The sequence below is a fragment of the Haliotis cracherodii genome, unplaced genomic scaffold (genome assembly GCF_022045235.1).
Source record: "Haliotis cracherodii isolate W230 unplaced genomic scaffold, xgHalCrac1.p SCAF_11, whole genome shotgun sequence".
NCBI classification, from domain to species: domain Eukaryota; kingdom Metazoa; phylum Mollusca; class Gastropoda; order Lepetellida; family Haliotidae; genus Haliotis; species Haliotis cracherodii.
This window is the reverse complement of record NW_027266266.1, coordinates 37,446,572-37,470,472: the sequence shown is the minus strand read 5'-3', so window position 1 is coordinate 37,470,472 and position 23,901 is coordinate 37,446,572. Positions and strand designations below refer to the sequence as shown.

General features: G+C 42.0%; 1 protein-coding gene across 3 annotated transcripts in view; it reads left to right on the top strand.

Moving 5' to 3' along the window:
* Positions 1 to 13,112: 13,112 nt before the first annotated feature.
* Positions 13,113 to 23,901, top strand: part of LOC139456463 (uncharacterized) — a 52,575-nt gene continuing 41,786 nt past the window's right edge. The window contains exons 1-2 of one of the 3 annotated variants that reach the window (XM_071238191.1): positions 13,113 to 13,271; positions 23,514 to 23,722. In XM_071238191.1, coding sequence (XP_071094292.1) covers positions 23,640 to 23,722 — 83 coding nt within the window. In that variant the 5' untranslated portion in view covers positions 13,113 to 13,271; positions 23,514 to 23,639. Of the gene's footprint in view, positions 13,272 to 23,513; positions 23,723 to 23,901 lie in introns of those variants that run through there. The other 2 variants (XM_071238192.1, XM_071238193.1) reach the window with 2 other exon arrangements.

Genomic DNA, 23,901 nt, shown 5'->3' with positions numbered 1-23,901 from the left:
ACGTACCATTCAAAGTGTGAGTCCAGTGTTTTGAATTAGGAACCACTGATAATAGTGTTTAAACAAAGCATGGCACTATAAAGGTTCGCACATTGCGTCCTGGACCACGTTACACCTGACTCGCGTATGTGACAGGCATTGGGAGTATGTGGCACAGCAACGCCGTAAGCCATTATGAAGTTGGCATGAGCAAGCCTCACTTCTGTACCGTACATCACTATTATGACATCTCGCTGCTCATTGTCAAGCAAAAGTAAGATGTCCCAGGCATTTATGGAAAAGCACCAAATTTCAGGTGAAGTGAGATGACGTTTAACGTCGCGTTCAAGATTATTTCACTCATACAGCGACATGTATGCATACATGCATGTGTGTTTGTCTGTTTGTACTAGTCCGAACTTAAGCCGGGTATGTAGTGCTAGCCCACTGAGATACTATGCCTCAGTTTAATATAAATATCCCACCCAGACACAGTATACTGTCTCGAAAACCGACCTGTTCTAGTTTTATTCCCTTAATGCCAAACGACAGGCAGGGTAACAACAAGTACCATATTTTAACGTCTTTGGTATGACGCGACCAATTGATCGAACCACCGATTTCCTTCTTTCCGGGCAGACACTCTATCCGCTATACCACAAGGCGATTTCAAATGTCAAGCATGCTATGGTTCTTAAGACTTGAAATAAACACTCTCAGTCGATTCAAAGCATTTTCTGTCCAAATTGTCTTCAGTTTCCACACTTACTCTCCACACATACAGTAACCGCAACACTACATTTTACAACCTTATAATTGCTACCTATTATTTCAACATCGTGTTTTTTCCAAATTTTGAGGGGGCACGTCTAAGGTGCAGTCATTCGTTGTGTAGAGTTGCTTAGCTTGGGCACGCAAGAAACCTATGTTTGCGGGTTCGAATCCCGGTTCGCCCCGATTATGTTTCTAGGTTTGTCAGTACTATACCTGTGCTCGTTGGTTTCACCGAAGTGGTATTCGTCTGAGACCTGCATCACTTCGGGCTTTCCTCCCACATTAAGCTGACACGCGTGATATAACTGTAATACTGTTGAAAGCGGCGTTTAACCCAACTCCACTCCACAATTTGAATAACAGATGTTTCAACGAGCCAAAAAAACACACAAATCAATACCATGAACAGGCCCAAGTCACTTTTTCTTCTCGATACTTTATGGCTTTAGGGCTACAGAAAAAGAATCAATGTTTAAAGTTTTACTAAATCCATTTATAATTTTATGAATTTTAACGCCCAAAACACATCTTAGTACCAGACATCCACCTACATCCCTTTAGCAGGTACGGAGAAGAAGTCGAAAGACAGACAACGCACCACCTCTTCAGCTCACGTGGACGTTCTGTAGGAGTGAGTAGACATTTAACATTTAGAGGTTTCTGAGAAGCAATTTATCATTCTGGAGGGAGTGAAAAAGCAAGCTCATGTTATTATGTACCTGTTTGTCTAAAAAAAACAGTATGCTTTATAAATCTTAAAAAATACTTGGAGAACTGCTGGATCATCAGAACTTAAAAATCACTCAGTGGTATATTTGAAGTGTTTTGGGATGACGTCGTGTATCAGTATCAGACAGGACGATAGTTACCGCCACAACACTATCGCTTCGCCTATATATAATTTTCATAGAAAAAACAACTCCATTTAAATTGAAAAAGCGCCCCAAAGAGACGTGAAGCCTGTGTAAAATCTAGACTTGCTACATTTAACACTATAGCATTACAGAAAGGGCGGGGCGGAGGGGAAAATAATATGGTTCAGGGACTGTGAGACAGACTACTGCCGCCATCCTCGAGGCAGCAAGAGGCCCGAGTTTATTGACCTGAGAGACGGGATAACAGACTATCTTGTGTCTCACGGCTTTAAATAACCAGCCAATGAAATGGCAACCAGGTTTAGCAAGGGATAGCTGAGAATATATACTCTTCAAAAAAAGAAACGCAAAGCCAGATTTGTGTGAGTTAGGAATATACATTTAAACGAGGAACCGCACAAGGTATTGAGCCAAATGTTGATGGAGAGAACACTTGGTGATTGTAGTCACCTCAGTTATCGGTACATAGGAAACGTCCAAGGTGAAGGTCAGCTACCACCAATAACGCGTAAGTCCCCCGTTGGAATCGATAGCGGCCTGACATCTCCTGCTCATGGGAGAGACGAGTATGAGAATCACATCATGGGGAATGGTAGCCCACTCGGCCTGCAACTCCAAAGACAACTGCTGCATCGTCTGGGGTTGTGGTTGACGTCGGCGTAGCCGTCTATCCCACAGGTGCTATATCGGGTTCAAATCCGGGGATCTGGAGAGCCAGGGCAGAACATCAACGTTCTTGTTGTGTAGACAGACTCTTGTGATCCGTTCTGTATGCGGTCGAGCGTTGTTCTGCTGGAATACACCGTTGTCGTTGGCTGCAATTGGGAGGACGTGTGGTAGGAGAATTTTGTTGATGTATCGTTGAACCTGTCATGCCATGATGAGAGATAGCCGCCCACATCATAACGCTATCCCAGCCAAAACTGTCTAGTTCCTGTACGCAGTTTCCGGCGTAACGTTCTCCCCGACGTCTGTAGACCCGTGATCCTGATTTGTCCGGGTATTTGGGATGCGGTTGGGGTGGCTTTGGTCGTCCGTTCTCGTAGGTGGCGCAGTCGGATGTAGCGATCTTGGGCGGGGTGGTTACTCTTGGTGTTGACCCATGCTGTTGAAACCGATCCCATAAGCTTGTGATGGTGCTACATTGAAACCCCTGGATACAGCTGATCGGGATTCCCCTGCCTGCAAGCGGCCTATGACGTTGTTTCTTTGCACTTCTGTTAATCTTGCCACGTTGTTGAACTGTCACTGTTCTATTGACGCAGATGCCTGACAATCAAAAACCCTGCACTTAAATACCGTTCATAATGTTGCTGAACTCTAGTTCACATAAATTATCCTACCTGTACCCTAGCTTACATTCATTATGCAACATGGACCCCTGCTTTACTTTCATTTACCGTCCTGAACCCCAGCTTACCTTAACTCGTCAACATGTATCCTAGTCTGGCTTAACTACCCTACATGTAACCAGGTTCACCTTAATTATCCTTCCTGTCCCCTAGCTTGTCTTAATTATACTACCTGTGACCGACCTCACAATAATTATCCTATCTGTACCCTAGCTCACACTATCTTCATCCAAGCTCACATTAATTATCCTACCTGAAATCGAGTTTGCAATGATTATCTTACCTGTACCAAAGCTCACATTAATTATCCTACCTGTACCCGAACTTACTTTAATTATCCTACCTATACCCTAGCTTACCTTAATTATCACACTTGAACCAAGTTTACCTTAATTATCCTAGATGTACCCTATCTTACCTTTATTATCCTACCTGTCCCCTGGCTTGCCTTAATTATCCTACCTGTAACCGAACTCACAATAATAGTCCTATCTGTACCCTAGCTCACACCATTTATCCTATCTGTACCCAAACTCACATTAATTACCCGACCTGTACCCGAGTTTACCTTCATTATGCTTGAAACCCAGCTTGAAACCTAGCTTACCTGAATTCACATACATGTACCCATGTTTGCCTTAATTGTCTTAACTGAACCAAAGCTCACATTAGTTACCTTGTTTATCCAACCTGTACCCGAACTGATTTTATTTATCCTACTTGTACTACAGCTTACCATAGTTATCAAACCTGTACCCGAACTTACTTTATTTTTCTACTTGTACCCTAGCTTACCTTCATTATTCTACCTGTATCCTAGTTTACGCTAATTATCCTACGTATATCCATCCTACCTGTACATGAGCGTACCCATATGAATCTACATGTACCCTTGGTAACGTATGATTGTACCTGCCTTTCAACTACCATCTTGCATGCGGAATTATTTCCATCTACAAGCCATGTTGAATCAGTCTGTCTGAATCTTTTTGTACATCGCTTAAATGTTTGAAGAAAATAGAACGATTCACCTTATACTTGCACGATGTGGTTCCGTGAAGATTGGCCTCTTTCCACGCTTTTTTTTACCAATTTGTTAACAGCGAATCTAGGCGAAATATACTGGCTCCACGTCAGGGCGGAGAATGTGAATGAGAAAGGAGGAATGTTACATTCAGTAAAGGCTATGGAGATGCACTGCCCCCGCTGCATGGGGATAGTGAGACTGGTGTCTGGGGAAAGTCTAGATGGAGGCTCTCCTCCCGTTGCATAGGACAGGGAGACTGGTGTCTGGGGAAAGTCTAGATGGAGGCTCTCCTCCCGTTGCATAGGATAGGGAGACTGGAGTCTGGGGAAAGTCTAGATGGAGGCTCTCCTCCCGTTGCATAGGATAGGGAGACTGGAGTCTGGGGAAAGTCTAGATGGAGGCTCTCCTCCCGTTGCATGGGGATAGTGAGACTGGTGTCTGGGGAAAGTCTAGATGGAGGCTCTCCTCCCGTTGCATAGGATAGGGAGACTGGTGTCTGGGGAAAGTCTAGATGGAGGCTCTCCTCCCGTTGCATGGGATAGGGAGACTGGTGTCTGGGGAAAGTCTAGATGGAGGCACTGCTTCTGCTGCATGGGATAGGGAGACTGGTGTCTGGGGAAAGTCTAGATGGAGGCACTGCTTCTGCTGTATAGGATAGGGAGACTGGTGTCTGGGGAAAGTCTAGATGGAGGCGCTCCTCTCGCTTCATGGGGATATGGAAACTGGTGTTTTCCTTCAAACACAACGTCCTCAAAGTACACGCCTACATATTTACCTACCCACACATCGTCCTCAAAGTACACGCCTACATGTTTACCAACCTACACATCGTCCTCAAAGTACACCCTACATATTTTCCTTCCCACACAACGTCCTCAAAGTACACCCTTCAAATTTACCAACCCACACATCGTCCTCAAAGTACACCCTACATATTCACCAACCCACACATCGTCCTCAACGTACACGCCTACATGTTTACCAACCTACACATTGTCCTCAAAGTACACGCCTTCATATTTACCAACCCACACATCGTCCTCAAAGTACACTCTACATATTTACCAACACAGACATCGTCCTCAAAGTACATGCCTACATATTTACCAACCCACACATCGTCCTCAAAGTACACCCTATATATTTACCAACACAGACATCGTCCTCAAAGTACATGCCTACATATTTACCAACCCACACATCGTCCTCAAAGTACACGGCTACATGTTTACCAACCTACACATCGTCCTCAAAGTACACGCCTACATATTTACCAACCCACACATCGTCCTCCAAGTACATGCCTACATATTTACCAACCTACACATCGTCCTCAAAGTACACGCCTACATATTTACCAACCCACACATCTCCTCAACCACGCCCTCCTTACATAAACAACTACCTCAGTATCATGACATTTTTAAAGGTATTTTTACGCTTCATACCTAGTAGTTGTTGATGGAAAAAATTATCTTCAAGGACGAGTCCGGAATGCCTATAACTTTAATGTTCATCCAAACCCGGCGCTGCATGCAAGTTCCAATCAAGTGAAGTACGCGGGCGTAATGACAGGCTTTCTACAGTCGATATGTGCAGCCGTGTTACGGCGGTCCTCTTACCGCAATCAATCATCACGACCATCACAATCGAGTTATGTACACTTCTATTGCCAGATTAAAAAAACTCGGTGAAGTTTGTTTATAACAACGATATACCAAACTGAAAAGTGCACTTTAATCACCTTTAATATGCTATTTTTTAGAAAGATGAAATAACGGGATCAACACCAGTATCATAAAGAAAAAATCAGTGCGCTCAATATTTTCTTGAATTAACGTTTGGTACGTGCAATTATTAGTGGTATTAATATTGACAAACAAAACAATAGAATTAGAAAAATATATGTTTGTATAGCAGCCACACCCCCGAACTAAGTGCGATTATATTGAATACTAGATGTTTGTCTTCAAACCAAGGGCCAAGGCCCATTCACATATATCATATATCAAGGCCCATATATCTTCTATACAACAAACATCAACGATATGACAGAGTAATTTGGTAAAACATCAATGTGTAGGCCAAAGAACGCTAAGGCGGTGTTGAAAGTGTGAGGGTGTGAATGAGGGTAATACATAGCCTTGCTCCAAGAGTCCCAAAGGAATATTTGCACAGCGGCGCTGTAGCTAACCAGGATGTTTAGTAACCGAAACGTTGCTATCAGAATCGACATTCAAATAATTTTTGAAGAACTGAGGAATAAAAACTAACACTATAATCTCATGATTTGGACAATATGTATTATCATCCTAGGAAGAAACATTCATCACAGAATTCAGCATCCTCAGGAAAAACGTTTACAAATCAAATATGCATTTTGAATGAATTTAATGACATGGTCAAATGGTCACAACAAGATGAAAAAATACAATATTGCCAAAAATATGTTGAGCTGAATCCCATCACCAAATAAGCATATACAATAAACTACGTTTGTAACAGACATGCTTATAACGAACTGACCGATATAACGAATTTATTCTTGGTCCCGATCAAATGCTTTATATATTCTTATAAAACGAACTACGGTTATAACGAACTAAAACTAGTAGTCTCTTTCATTTCGTTATAATGCGTAGTTTACTGTACAATATGTCTTTATAGTTTGAACAATATTGGCTGTATACATGGAATAGATATACGTTCAATGTGGCTGGCATGGCGTGTGAAGTTTGATTCTCTTTGATCTAGAGGCTTCTGAGGAGCTGGTGTTTAAGACGCACGGTGGACAAACAGGCCATGACATTAGCTCACCTGACTTTCATTCAGGTGAACTACAAAATCACCGAAAGATCTATGTCTAGATATGCTTATTGTTCGAAGAGCGCTTTTTTTTCATAGAGACACTTTTCATTTTTAATTCTCTAAAAAACGTCCTCATTCATAATCATTACAAATGATAGTTTATTGGACTACTCAAAACCCTATGCAAGACTAGATTTGACATTGCGTAACAGTGTGTCACCATCAGACTGGTGGGTCATTTGCATGGCAAAGTACACGTAAGCAGTTCCAAGGTGCATCTTAATTTGTGAATGAGTGTACAAAGTGGGGTGAGGTAACATGGGGTTGAACGTCGCGTCCAAGGTTATCGCACTTATATAGCGACATGTCTGCTTGTCCTAGTCCGGATTAATGCCGATTTTATAGTGCTAGGCCACTGAGATACCATGCCGCAGTTTAACATAAATACCCCGCTCAGACACAGTTTAGTGACTTCGAGCCGCCCGGTTCTTGTTTTCAGCCTCTTAATGCACAGAGCGAGGCAGAATAACAAGTACTATCTTTGAACGTGTTTTGGTATGACGCGGCGGGGATCGAGCCATGAGTGGTCAAAGTATCTCGGCGAGGACATCAAATAATAACTCTACACATTGTACCAGGATTTAAACATAAATCTTCTGAGTGAAAACTTTAACTACTTGGCTACAACGCAACTGCCCTTACAAGGGTTGAATTTACACGCCTATCATTAAACTGATATAAAAGAGAAACCAAGGGAGATAATTATTTTGGACAAAAAGCTAGTTCAGAAATGGCATGTATATAACGCGGTACAGTTGACTCCATTGGGATAGAAACAATGCTTGAGTTGACGGGCATTGAGTGTTACACTACTCGTGCATATCAGTTTATGCGAGTGTGTCCGGGGCAGGGAACACATTATGATGAAATGTCAACGTTCTAGTCATTTACCGCCTGTGTTAATGTGTAATGGCACCCTTACCTCGTTGACTGTGTGATACCGTAAACGTTCGAAGTCGTTGAAGTGTGTCGGCTATGGAAGAATGTAATCGAAAACGTTCGGCGTTGATCTAGAGGGTGTCGTCTATGGTAGAGTGTGACCGTATTCGTTCGGCGTTGATCTAGAGTGTCGACTATGGTAGAATGTCACCGTATTCGTTCGGCGTTTATCAAGTGTGTCGACTATGGTAGAATGTCACCGTATTCGTTCGGCGTTGATCAAGTGTGTCGACTATGGTAGAATGTCACCGTATTCGTTCGGCGTTGATCTAGAGTGTCGACTATGGTAGAGTGTCACCGTATTCGTTCGGCGTTGATCTTGAGAGTGTTGAGAAGGTATAGAGGCGCCCACAACATATGCTTGAGAGTGGTGAGATAGGTATAGAGGCACCCACAACATATGCTTGAGAGTGGTGAGAAGGTATAGAGGCGCCCACAACATATGCTTGAGGGTGGTGAGAAAGTATAGAGGCGCCCACAACATATTCTTGAGAGTGGTGAGAAGGTATAGAGGCGCCCGCAACATATGCTTGAGAGTGGTGAGAAGGTATAGAGGCACCCACAACATATGCTTGAGAGTGGTGAGAAGGTATAGAGGCGCCCACAACATATGCTTGAGAGTGGTGAGAAAGTATAGAGGCGCCCACAACATATTCTTGAGAGTGGTGAGAAAGTATAGAGGCGCCCACAACATATTCTTGAGAGTGGTGAGAAGGTATAGAGGCGCCCACAACATATGCTTGAGCATGGTGAGAAAGTATAGAGGCGCCCACAACATATGCTTGAGGGTGGTGAGAAAGTATAGAGGCGCCCACAACATATTCTTGAGAGTGGTGAGAAGGTATAGAGGCGCCCACAACATATGCTTGAGAGTGGTGAGAAGGTTTAGAGGCGCCCACAACATATGCTTGAGAGTGGTGGTGAGAAGGTATAGAGGCGCCCACAACATATGCTTGAGGGTGGTGAGAAGGTATAGAGGCGCCCACAACATATGCTTGAGAGTGGTGAGAAGGTATAGAGGCGCCCACAACATATGCTTGAGCATGGTGAGAAGGTATAGAGGCGCCCACAACATATGCTTGGGAGTGGTGAGAAGGTATAGAGGTGCCCACAACATATGCTTGAGTGTGGTGAGAAGGTATAGAGGCGCCCACAACATATGCTTGAGAGTGGTGAGAAGGTATAGAGGCGCCCACAACATATGCTTGAGTGTGGTGAGAAGGTATAGAGGCGCACACAACATATGCTTGAGAGTTGTGAGAAGGTATAGAGGCGCCCACAACATATGCTTGAGGGTGGTGAGAAGGTATAGAGGCGCCCACAACATATGCTTGAGAGTTGTGAGAAGGTATAGAGGCGCCCACAACATATGCTTGAGTGTGGTGAGAAGGTATAGATCCGTCCTAGACATATGCTTGAGAGTGGTGAGAAGGTATAGAGGCGCCCACAACATATGCTTGAGAGTTGTGAGAAGGTATAGAGGCGCCCACAACATATGCTTGGGAGTGTTGGGAAGGTATAGAGGCGCCCACAACATATGCTTGAGCGTGGTGAGAAGGTATAGAGGCGCCAGCAACATATGCTTGAGAGTGGTGAGAAGGTATAGAGGCGCCCACAACATATGCTTGAGAGTGGTGAGAAGGTATAGAGGCGCCCACAACATATGCTTGAGAGTGGTGAGAAGGTATAGATCCGTCCTAGACATATGCTTGAGAGTTGTGAGAAGGTATAGAGGCGCCCACAACATATGCTTGAGAGTTGTGAGAAGGTATAGAGGCGCCCACAACATATGCTTGAGAGTTGTGAGAATGTATAGAGGCGCCAGCAACATATGCTTGAGAGTGGTGAGAAGGTATAGAAGCGCCCACAACATATGCTTGAGAGTGGTGAGAAGGTATAGAGGCGCCCACAACATATGCTTGAGAGTTGTGAGAAGGTATAGAGGCGCCCACAACATATGCTTGAGTGTGGTGAGAAGGTATAGAGGCGCCCACAACATATGCTTGAGTGTGGTGAGAAGGTATAGAGGCGTCCACAACATATGCTTGAGAGTTGTGAGAAGGTATAGAGGCGCCCACAACATATTCTTGAGAGTGGTGAGAAGGTATAGAGGCGCCCACAACATATGCTTGAGAGTTGTGAGAAGGTATAGAGGCGCCCACAACATATGCTTGAGAGTGGTGAGAAGGTATAGAGGCGCCCACAACATATGCTTGAGAGTTGTGAGAAGGTATAGAGGCGCCCACAACATATGCTTGAGAGTTGTGAGAAGGTATAGAGGCGCCCACAACATATGCTTGAGAGTGGTGAGAAGGTATAGAGGCGCCCACAACATATGCTTGAGAGTTGTGAGAAGGTATAGAGGCACGCACAACATATGCTTGAGAGTGGTGAGAAGGTATAGAGGCGCCCACAACATATGCTTGAGAGTGGTGAGAAGGTATAGAGGCACCCACAACATATGCTTGAGAGTGGTGAGAAGGTATAGATCCGTCCTAGACATATGCTTGATGGTTGTGGTTGTTTTATCAACACATGTACAGGCGATACAAATACATGGCTGTCATTTATACCAGTGATTGTTGGTTTCATACACGTCTGTTCCAGATTTATATAATATTTATCTTAAATTGGTCGGCATTGTTTACCATACATGTACAGCACCAAACCTGGAGGCTGAGTAGCAATGAACACATCCAGAGGGTTGACTTGATCTGAACTGTAAAATATGTTCGATTGGTTTCGTAATCATCATTCTGGTTTCTGAACGCCCGTTTGATCGAGTGATGAGTTGGATTAACAAACATAAAACAAGAAGTCAGAATACTTGCTATGGCAGCGGTGCACGGAGTCGTAACGGGGGCTGTTGGTGAATACATTACACACCCTGCTGACGTTTGTTACATGGCGTTGTGAATATATATAACCTGTTGTTCCTTCCCTGGATCATACCACGGACACCTGATAGCTGGATAGTTGTAAAGCAGACTAGCATGCGAATAAAGAACATCTTGTTCAAAAGGCGATTTAATAATAATGAAACAAGATGGGTGTTGTCTGAATATAAACACATCATCATACCTTAACTGGTTTTGTGAAGGAATGTGGATGATGTACACAATACCCTCAGTAGCCTTACAATTTGGGTTTGGAGTATTTTAATAAACGAAAGTAAACACTGTGAACATCTGCTAAATAGTATTCATATATGCGTTGCCACCTCTCTCTAGACGTGCCATCGAGAATATCAAATTACGAATTTCAAACTGGCTTTTTTTGTAAGGATTGCACAATTTTGTGGGAATTTGTCGCATTTTGTGAGTATATAGCAGGGATGTAAATATACACAGTTCCAAAACTGGGTTGTATACTCCCTAGGGAGCTAATAAAGAAAATCGACTACATATTGATTCATTAACCAGTGCAACATTTACGTTGTGTAAGGAGGCTAGCACAATATGAGTACACATTTTTATTAGAATAAAATTAACAATTCTTCGTTTCCCCAAATATGCTTACAAATAATAATCACTTATCTTGAAACTGAAAGAAACGGAGGAAACTAACTTACAAAAAGGGCGTTCTGCGTATAATGTACTGCGTTTCGGTGTTTATCACATACGTTAAAAAAGTCGTTACAGTTCTAATGTAGATCGTTGTGAAACGATTAGCTGTAGACATAAATTCTTTCGACGATCCAGCGAGAACACGAATATTTGATTACTTTAGTGAGTCTGCACAGAAAGTAACCATTCAAAATATATTTCCATCTATATTACCATGTATATACATCCAAACAGATGCAATTTCATTCAGCTGCTGAATTGTAGATCTGGTTCATCCTCCTCCTCATCATCATCATTTCAACGTGGATGTGGACCTCTTTCTGATACAGTTTGAGTTACAAAGCATCCAACGTGGTCTTTGAATTACACAATAACACTACTGTTAACACTATTACGTTTCAAGGAAAACAAACACTGCCATATGTCTAACAATGTCATGTTATCAACATACATTAGTATATAATGTTTCTGTTCGATGGGGTGTACATTGTATTTCTTGTGAAGATAAATGTGACGCAGATCTACATGAGCCCCACAGTCAAGGTACATGTACCTGTATTATGTTATAGTAATTGCACGTGTTCGAATTTCAAACTTTCAATGTGATCTGGGGCACGGGGATTCTGAATAAATAAACGTTTATGTCTCTCTGTCTGAGTGTCTACTGTCTATCTGCATGTTTGTCTGTCTGTCCACCTGTCTGTCTATCTTTCTATCTGGCTGCCTGCCTGTCTGTTTGACTATGTGCCTTCCTGGCTGTCTGCCTGTCTATCTTTCTATCTGGCTGCCTGCCTGCCTGTCTGTCTGTCTGTCTATCTTTCTATCTGCCTTCCTGGCTGTCTGTCTAGCTGCCTGCCTGTCTGTCTGTCTATCTGCCTGTCTGTCTGTCTATCTGTCAGACACTATGTATATTTGAATGTTGTAATTACGAATCTCGGGTCTTTCTTTGAGATACTAGTATGTCAGTTAAAAACTGTCGTCTCCCCGGTGAGTTGCGCAAGTCCAATGTACGCCCCGTCTCCTGCAGACCATACAAACAACAGGCATATCAACTTTCCTTTTAAAAACGTTGACCCAGCTATTAACTAAGTTGGCATTAATCAACACAGTCACGTGACAACATTTATGTACTCTTGTGTTTAAAGCAAGTAGTGCGAATTAGGTCAGCGTGACGTACAAAGCCCCCCCCCCCCCCCCCCCCAATCCTCCGCCGTGGGGTAGATGCCATATGCGAGATTCAGTGATAGGTATGAATGTGGCGGCGGCAGAGAGAGTTCCCGTAGTGGAAATAAAGATTTCTCTGGCGCTGCACTGGTTGTACGTCTCATTTCCCCACTCTCGCTGTACGCGCTGACCTACATACAGCCACCTGCATACCTCTTTTGTCGACGCCGTAAAATAATCTATAATTAATGTGGCAGTGAATGCTAGATGCATGTGCCTTATAACGAGGGTCGAAGCCCATCTCGCAATAACGCCACACTCGCCAGACAACCCCTCAGCTGAGTTAAGAAGTCCTGGCAGCTGTTACAGCGCCGAGCCAGTGAAATGGCGCTACTGACAGACCTGTAAACGCGATGCCGCTAAGGGGTCACCAGCCGTACACTGACCGCCAGCCGCCTCGCGCAACCTATGACGTCACCGCGCGCGCCGGTCATCGCCCTAACAGTATTGACATTATTGGTGTGGTGACCTTTATGGTTGAAGATGAAGTGATGGTTAGGGAGGAGGGCTAGCCAACGCTGTAGTTTGTCTCATTTTGTTAGGATTGGGTGGGATTTTCTGCCCTATCTGTTGAACAGGTGATCGTTGTATGGGGTCGTTACTTCGAGACTTGCTGAGTTGACAGTTTAGCTTAGCGCGTGAGGTTAGGAGCACGCGGTATATATAGGTAAGTAGTACAATCTCGCTCTTCGTTCGGTGTATTACGCGTCTAGCTTTATCAAACGTTTTCAGTTCGTTACCGGTTCTAAGGGGTGTTTAACCTTAAACCACTAGACATGCCATTCATAAATAACTCTATGAAACCGTATAATGTATTGGGAATGTGCTTGTATATACATTTGAAACAGGAATATTGGTTAATTGTATTTTATTATATGAATTTAGAAATATGAATTATGATGTGTGAAAAATATGTAATACTGTTACGGGATTATTATCATTTGTTCTTAAACCCTTTACAGAAAATTGTACAATTGTAACAAAAAAGACACAAAGCAGAAGGTGCCACTTTTCGAAAGCAAAATTGGCCATTTTTGTACAGATCAAAGTGACGAAGGAGTCATATCACTCACAATTTACAAACACTGTATGACAATTATCAAATCACACAACCTGTGATCCAAACAATTAAAAATGGTTAATTCCAAATATGGTTATTCTTAGATGCATAACATTTTGACACACATTTGAGGATTTTTCGAGTTAAATGCGTATATGATATCAATGCTTTTATATTATTCTATTGATGTTTGAATTCATCAATTTGAATATTTTTCCCATAACGCCCTTTTACAATGTTTAATATTGTATAATGCACGCCACGTCTGTTCCCGATTTTAATTTTATAGAAAACTGAAAGCATTATCTTAACTGTAATTAAACCCATAGGTTCATTCGATTATTGCTTTGCTTTAAGTGAATGTAGATTTAAAGATAAGCTTTTGTTAATGATATAGTTATAAATTATGCGGATTCTTTATAAAGTGACCCCAAAGATGGTATCCTGCAACATACATTTTCAATTCTAATGATGTTCAAAATGCAAATGATATCATCTTTATACCACGGTTAAGTTGAACCTATCTTTAGTAATATATGTTTCATGTTCGATGCAAATATACTGAACAAAAAAGGTTAGGGATCATGAATATATTTGAGGATATATTTGTGTTTTGAAGACTGAGCACCCAATTTCATGAAATAATCTGTCCTGAATATTCATGATCTCAGACCTTTTTTGTTCAGGATATATCAAAGTAGAATGACAGAATAGTGGCACGAAGAGATTCATATTAAGGGAGATATATTTAAATATGTGTCACACCATACATGCACGTTTAATATCGGTCATTTATATTCATCTGTCACCGATATATCAATACGCATGTATTCTCATGCCCCAGTGACATATAGCGGGGTGACCCGACTATATGCATACTGCCGGCTCACTATCGTGCTCGCGGAGATTTATACGATTAACATAAAGTCTCTGAAATATTTTATTACATAACATACGGACACGGACATTAGCCCGTTAGTCCGAGGCTAATGGAAATCAAGAGTTGCTTTCAACCAAAAATATAGAGACCCGTGAAGATCCGGGTTAAAATAGGTCTTCAGCAACCCATGTTTGCCTTGAAAGGAGACTATGCTTGTCGTAAAAGGCGACTAACGGGATCGGGTGGTCATGCTCGCTGACTTGGTTGATGCATGTCAGCGTGGATCGACGCTCATGAGCTCAATCACTAGATCGTCTGGTCCAGACTCGATTATTTACAGACCACCGTCATATAGCTGGAATATTGCTGAGTGCGGCGTTTAACAACAAACAAACAAACAAATCTTGTTTTGTCAAATAACATGTAATAACCAAGAGTAGCCAGGGAAATGATATATTTTCGAGTAGCGCAATTCTGGTCTAATGCGGATTTCATATGTGGAAATATATCTAGCCCCACTTGCCTATTTTTATCATCAAGACCGGTGATTAAATGAAATGCAGCTATCCACCAGTCGTCTCGGTACAGGGCACCCCGTTACATGCATACCACAAGGTTGTGTGTGGAATATTTACACCAATAGCCGGATGCAGGACACGGACAGCAGATCGTATTTCCGTCAATTCCATGAAATATAGAACTGGATTCAAGTGTAGGACCTTGAAATAACCATACAACGGATAGGCTTGACATGTAAACATGAATGATTGGTTCGCCATGTTCACAATCAGCTCCTTGTTAAAATTTGTACACGTTCTTCTTATTGAATAATAATACTTCCCTAATGGTGCGATGTACTTCCCTGATAGGGTATAGTACTTCCCCGGGCGGTGGGGTAGCCTAGTGGTTAAAGCGTTCGCGCGTCACGTCGTAGTCCCGGGTTCGGTACCCAACATGTGTAAAAATTTGTGAACCCCGTTTCTGGAGCCCCCCCCCCCCCCCCCCCCCCGTGATATTGCTGGATTATTGCTAACATTGGCGTAAAACCATACTTATTCACTATAGTGCCTCCCAAATGGTGCATAGTACTTCCCTAATGGCGTATATAGTACTTCCCTAATGGCGTATATAGTACTTCCCTAATGACGTATAGTACTTCCCTAATGGCGTATATAGTACTTCCCTAATGGCGTATAGTACTTCCCTGACGGCGCGCTGTACACAGTGTAACGGCGTATTGTATTCTCAGCTAATGGCGTATTGAAAACAATGCTAATCTTGGTGAAATAGCTTCTTCACAATTCGGTACTTCCCGTGTATATCAGTAATAGTTACCTTTTAAGTCTGGGTAATACCACACTAATACCATCGGGGTGATATGATGGAGAGATAATGAAAGATTCCTAAGTGCAGTGTTACCCCCACAAGAACGTCGCAGCGCAATCACGTCAATTTAAAATAAACATTGTGTCATATACAAACTGTGTCCACCGAAGATATACAACATCACTAAGGATAGGATGGAGGATTTAGTATTTGTTTAATTGTTTATACTGATTAGGCTCTTTTCGGTCATGTTTATTTCGTATTCTTTCATCAGGTACCGACCATTTGGTATCGTGCGGAGCGGGATGGATGTGCGCGCGCGTACGTGCGTGCGTGTGTGGTGTGTGTGTGTGGTGTGTTTGTGTGTGTGTGTGGTGGTGTGTGTGTGTGTGTGTGTGTGTGTTTGGTGTGTGTGTGTGTGTGTGGTGGTGGTGGTGTGTGTGTGTGGGGGGGGGGGGGGGGGGGGGGGGGGTGGTGGGGGTGCTGGGATTTTATTTAAGCTACAACTACAACTACACAACGTAACGTTAGTAGCAGGCAATTTCTTTTTTGGGGAGAACAGTGTGAAGCATAATATTTTCTGGGTCAATAAATTTTGTTTCGTTTAATGTGCACCTCATATGAATAAAACATGTGGACTGCCAGATTAAAGAAGGTATTACTTCACTGTCGGTGCCATCGCCAATCAGTATCAAAGGCCATGTATATGTATGTTGTACACCAAGAAATTGATAAATTGTCTTGCAACTCATTGCAATGCAGCTTCAAAACGAGATACATTGGGCTATTAATGTTATCTGCATCTATTGGAGTTGAAAACCGATGTAATATATTTTGGGACGGTAACTTCAGTTATTTTGTTTATTTAATTATCAGTCATAGAATGTACTCTCTGATATACAGTGGGACCAATTAATCCAGCGATTAGCGTTTCTCTTAACATCGCCAGGATAAACCCAAGAAAATCGATACTACTAGTCTATTTCGGGCGGGTCCCCTTTACGCCATATTGAATCCAAAAAGTACCGCTTCCAGAGAAATCGTGCCCATTAACGAATATGCGGATAAACCGATCACTGGTATGAAGATATTGTATATATAAATATGTTCCCAAACGTAATGGTATGGAATAAGGGGTTATAGGAAACGCGGCGTCCGGTTAAATTGGTTTTACTCTATGCCAAACCCCACGGTCCCCTAGAGTTTAACATGTGACCCACTGTGTCGTTAGACACACATCCTATTCATGAAGACATGCTTTTTTCAGGTTACAATCTCATCAATCTGCAAGGACTAAAAAATCAAAGGAATATATTCATGGACTGTATCTGTTTTGTGATCGTATTTTGAATAGTTCCAATTTAAAAACTATAATCAAAGCCGCGACCCAACCCCAAGTAGTAGTACAGTAGATAAGGGGACAGAGAGGTGCACCAACAGGTTGCCCTACAAGCTTGATATGGCTTACTGGACCGTATGGAACATGAAGTCTAGGAACACGCGAGTTATAGATCCTACCTATTATGTTGATACAAAATCACCGCACAGTTAACATGAACATAGTCAAATATTTGAATTTTCACTTCCTTTACACCATATGATCCGCGTGAAGATCCGGATTCAATTGGCCTCCGCAACTTTCAACTTTAAAAAAACGTGTTTACGTTCCTAAAATGTCACATATTTGTAACGGTTTCAAAGCCATGCCTATTAATGTGACTTGGAATTACAATAAAGTAAGAAACAAAAACAAATTGGAAAAACAGCAAAAGAATGATTTTCTATTAACTTAAAATGCACTAGCTACATAATATATTTTTAGATCATAAAGCGAAAACTGTGGATGCGTGCGAGTGTAGATGCGCAAATTGTGAACCATGTCGTAAGCCACACATTGATGATTGAATATTACATGGTTTAATACCCTCTGCCTTTGACAGTACTTTAGGAATCGCTTGCACGTTTAATACATGTTGACGGGGTTAAAATGAAAATGAAGAGCCCTGAACAAGGACATATATGTAACTCCTTTTATTCGTTAGTTTCTCAGCAAACGTTTATATATAATATGAACATCGTTACTGTAATATAATGAAACACAACAATGTACATATAATGATATATTTAAAATATTTTTTGAACATTCGTAATAGTTCATTTCCAAATTTCCAATAATTTACTTGAGTGTAAAAATAAAGAAAAAAGTACCGTTATTGAAATGTGAGTAGAAGCTAATGTACTGGAGAAAACCAACTATCCATTCCTGAAAACTAATGGATCGTTTAGACAATAGAGTGACGCCACGGATGTGTTTGAAATAGAAACCATTGAAATATATCTTCTCGAGAATGAGTACTCGTTGTTGTGCACAGAAGTATCGTGACACACAGCGTGTCGACGTGACTCCAACACGCACGTGACCTTCAGACTAGATACCCAGTCGTCAGTGTGTACACCGATTTCTCAACTCAACCCGGACATAGAGACAGTACTCTCTTCGAGCAACGCTCCGATTACATGCATACATATGGTTGTCTGTGAGTGCCAATGGCTTTCTTGCTAAGCTGACAAATAGTTTCCTGAAAGTTCCGCGTTTCCAGAGGGCTCGTTAAGTCGATTTCTGCCATCGGAAATGTTAACTGTGTATTTGTATGTTTCGGTAGATGTTTACACTAGTCTATCAATTATTGTGTCTATGCTCCTCGCTGAATGTAGCGATGGAGAAAAAACCCGCCGAATCAGCATAAAGCAAAACTGCCACCTATATAACACACCTTCATTCTTGTGCACTCAGATTGAAAAGAGTCTTACATTAAAAAAGACCTTTATCTTTGAAAAGACTTGTATCTGTTAAGATTATTCGTCATTGTTTATTTTGAGAACATGTTCAAGTTTGTGTTTTGTATGGGAGTACGCATACGGTAATGGGTAATCGAGTACATGGGTCCATATCGTTATCAAGGCACTATTTAGATCCCTCGGCATTTTCACAACCTACCTATCATATTCTTAAAAAAAAATATATTCCCGTGAAAGGCTTCATAAAATGGATCTCAAATGCAATGTTATCTAATATAATGCTGAATCTATAGCACATCTATATCCTGTTTACGTTTGCGCTCTAGATAACTTCAAGAGTTTGCCGTTGGTCATTCACCTTCATGTTTTATTGTGTAACGTGACCAGGTTTGCGGAATGACCTTAAACGTACAGAGGAGTAAGCTGATTCGGCAAACCCTGGTTCCTAACTCGAACACAAGGATTTGTTTCCTAAGATTACACTTCTGTCTTTTGCGAGAAAGGAAAGCAATGCTTTTTGAAAATACAGTGCCCTGGACTGAATGAGTGTGGTATAGTTTAATATATAGCTTCCTATTAACGTGGCCTGACTTCCACACCAAAAGTGGGGATATATACCTGCACACTGCAATGGCCTGACCTGGCTTCCATTTCTACTGTGGGGGTATATAGTTTCATATTAACGTGGTCTGACTTCCACACCTACAGTGGGGATATATAGCTTTATATTGAGATGCCCTGGCTTCCACACCTGCAGTGGGAATATATAGCTTCACATTGAGATGGCCTGGCTTCCACACCTGCAGTGGGAATATATAGCTTCATATTGAGATGGCCTGGTTCCACACCTGCAGTGGGGATATATAGCTTCATATTGAGATGGCCTGGTTCCACACCTGCAGTTGGGATATATAGCTCCATATTGAGATGGCCTGGCTTCCACACCTGCAGTGGGGATATATAGCTTCACATTGAGATGGCCTGGTTCCACACCTGCAGTGGGGATATATAGCTTCATATTGAGATGGCCTGGCTTCCACACCTGCAGTTGGGATATATAGCTTCATATTGAGATGGCCTGGCTTCCACACCTGGAGTGGGGATATATAGCTTCACATTGAGATGGCCTGGCTTCCACACCTGGAGTGGGGATATATAGCTTCACATCATTGAGGCTGCCTGATTGAGGCTGCCTGATGTCAATTCCTATTGTGGGCATATTAAGCTTCACATTGAGGCTGCGTGACTTCTACACCTACTCTGGGTGTATATAGCTTCACATTGAGGCTGCGTGACTTCTACACTTACTGTGGGTGTATATAGCTTCACATTGAGGCTGCGTGACTTCTACACTTACTGTGGGTGTATATAGCTTCACATTGAGGCTGCGTGACTTCTACACTTACTGTGGGTGTATATAGCTTTACACTGAGGCTGCCTGACTTCTGCTCCTACTGTGGGGATATATAGCTTTACGCAGAGGTTCAGTTATGACGCTTTACGTGACCTTCGCCTTCATTACCTTCCTGTTACTTCTACGTGGGTATTATCACGTTGTCAACAGCACATGTGTCTGTGAACAACGACTCGTCACCATGGTTTCGATCAACACTACCCAGGAAACTTTTCAAAGAAAAGTATTTTATAGTGCACCATGACGACCTTGCCATCATTAATGTGTATTACACATGATATATGTCAATGATGTGACATTTACAACGATGTCTTGTTTCCTTGTTGTTTTAATCGTGTAACTAAATAGGTCAATAGACGTTATCAATGATACACGCGCTTTCAAAAATGTTTACGAGATGAATGTTTTCCATCACAGTAGCATTTAAATCAAATGTCATTACAACATAAAAAATATCGATGGATATCGAGTTCTTTCGTTGTGCAATTGGTAGCTTTTATTGGTTTCCTCACTTGAAATTATTGTCTGTTAAGAACTCAAAAAATGACACCATGTGGGGTAAAGAATATGATATGATGAATTGAATAGTTCTTAGTTTATAAAGATAAATGTAGCAAGTATTTATGTCCACTAGACTACTAGATACCCTGATCAGACACCTTTGCTAGCCAGAATATGTAATGAAAGTTGTCAACATGTATTTACATGAATGAGAATTCAATTTTGTTTTCTATTCAATAATTTATAAAAGATGATCAGTTAATGTTGTGAGTGAAAAAGTGTGGTTTTATGCAGATTTTGGCAATATTCCACCAATATTACGGAGGTGGCACCCGAAATGGAGGGTAACGTAGAAGTGGGGGGAAATGTGCCTCAGAGTCTTATTTTGGCGGTTTTCGTCTGGTATTTGGATATGAGTAAACCCTTGACCAATACCGGTCGGAAGCTGGACCTGCTTACCCTTTTCACGAACACCTGGTGCCATTACTGGTTCTCATTGATCTCTTCATATAATGTCATCACTCTTTTGCCTTTTATGGGATCTGTATCTGCAGATGGTGGGGTCTGAATATTCTCTAGAATTGACGTTTAGAATTTTAGGAGATGTGGGCGAAGACGGAGAAACATATACTAAAATAATTTATCTTATATCACAATGCAATTTCCTTTGGGCGTTTGTCACATCATCCTTTCCGTTTATTTGTGACAGCTTCTGGTGACTTCAAGTCAACGGTACAAACTGTAATAATTTAACAGTAACTCTAATATGAGATTCTTCCAGTCGGCTTCCCAGGGCCATATCATACCCCGTCCTAGCTTTCAGCCGCTACACAGTGGTGCTACTGCTGTATAAACAAACGGGCCAAAGAAAGTTAAACTGTAAAATTGGATTTGGCTGAAACATTAAGAACGTCGTCAAAATGTTACTGGGCTTAAAATCATCGCCGAAACACTGCAATCTCATGTCCAAAACACAACTTCGATACCAGTATCAAATGCATCACTATCAATCACAGTTTCTTGTTTGTATCCTTTAAGTCACCGTCAAAAATGAGGGTATACCTTCTTTTGCCTGGCAATATATGTACCTTACCGCTATGATAAGGACAGCGAGGTGTCCGGATCAATGAAGTTTCACTGTAAATAAGAATCTACACAAGGCTTTTAATATGAACGAAGGAAACAACTTTCTCATTACAGGACGTGATGTTTGTTTAACGCCGCACTCAGTAATATTCCAGCTATGTGACGGCGGTCTTAAATAATCGAGTCTGGGCTAGACAATCCAGTTATTGATATCATAAGCACCGACCCAGGCAAATGGGATACGATGACATGCATCATGCAAGTCAAGCGAGTCTGACCACCCGATCCCGTTAGTCGCCTCTTACGACAAGCGTAGTCGCCTTTAACGGCAAGCATGGGTTGCTGAAGACCTATTCTACTCCGGATCTTCACGAATATTCTCATTACAGATAGCTGACACTATTCTCCTGTAACCAGAATGTCATTTTAGATTGTAAAATATTTGATAGGTATATTTATTGCTTTATTATATCAATAAAATATTACAAGTACGGGATTTTACGAGCTGAATTGGCTTACCCACCAGGAGACAAATGTAACAACCTACTCATTACAAGTTACAGAGAATTATTTCAGATATTGGTGTGTGACAATTAGGTCTATTTTGTGATCACACAGCGAATTGTCTTTATTACACCATATTGATTACATCGTCAAAGATCTTTGGGTCGGTGGGTTAGCCTACTGGTTGAAGTTTCTCTCGTCAAGCCGAAGGCCCGAGTTCGATTCCCTACATTTTTGGAGTCCCCGTCGTGATGTAGCTGGAATATTGCCTTACGTGGCGTAAAACAATACTCGCTAACTCTCTGGGCTTCATAGTTCAATCAGTAAGAGATACTTATAAGTTTATTACATATGAAAAATTCAACAACTATCAACGGGAAAATGTGACACGTTTCACGCCTTGTTTAGACAAGGGTAGGGGCGGTCGAGTAGCCTAGTTGTTAAAGCGTTCGCTCGTCACGCCGAAAACCCGGGTTTGATTCCGGACATGGGTACAATGTGTGAAGCCCATTTCCGGTGTCCCCCACCGTGATCATGCTGAAATATGCTAAAAGCGGCGTTAAACCATACTCACTTACTCAGTAGACATGGGCAAGTTTCAATTCGGCAAAAAAAATTCTGTTATATTTCTTGTTATCATAATACTATTATGAATTGAACACGTTATTAGTTTTTGCGACAATTTGATACGTGTTATGCATTTTATGAATAATGATATCCCGAGCGTTATTTTATATCACTTCCAGTAATTTCCTTTTCGCAGGTCTTTTAGTTTTCTTTTTGAAAATAATTCCAAAACAGATCGAACTGTTGGAACAACACCATTATATATAAATTTAAGTCACGAAATTTTAGACATAGAAAATGTAGTAAAAATGATACAACTTAATGATTAAGAATCAAGAATATTTCTGCTTCAATTACAAAGTTGAGACAGTGTAGATAACCTGTTTCTTCGAGATCAGCGTTTCGTAATCGACGCTCCCCCCACCTTACCCCTCCCGAGAGTCGCGAACAGTGTGCAGCTGTACACCGACGCAGTAGCTCTGCGCCAACTGTGCATTGAGGTTGTGCATTACTTGCAGCGGGAGGTGCAGGCTCAGTACAACGAGCAGACGTACGGGTCAAATTACTCAGTGTCGACGCAATTATGCTTCGCTTTACACCGAATAAACTGATAATGCTTAGCAGGACTGTAATAAGCGCAGAAGTTCAGAGTTACACGCGCTGAGGTCACGTGACCATAGTGCGAGCACTATAGGGCCGAAGTCATGGCAACCAGTTTTGACGATTAATTTTTGCATCTTTCAGACGATGTGCTAATGTTGTCTATTTTTAGGGTATAGCTCGTCTGCGAACAGCCAGCTCGAGTAGCAAGCAGCTCGCGCAGCCCTCGTGCTAGAGCAGACGATAGATAGGCCGGTCGGACTGGCAGACGGTACGCCACGGACTGTGTGTCAGAGGAATGCGACAGACGGTCATCGGTCGGGCTGGACACACGGACGTACTGGTCGAGAGTCGGTGGGCAGTCGAGACGGAGGGTTATAGGTGAGTACCGGTCGAAATGACGCGACCGTCAAGTATTCAGATTGTTGGGGAAGTTTCCAAGTGTTCGCGTGTATCGCATGCCCCTATACTTGTAAGACATAGACGTGTTGAGTAGATATAAAGTTTGGCTGTTTGGCCTGGGTTGGCAAACCCCAATGACGTCACGCTGAATATCTGGA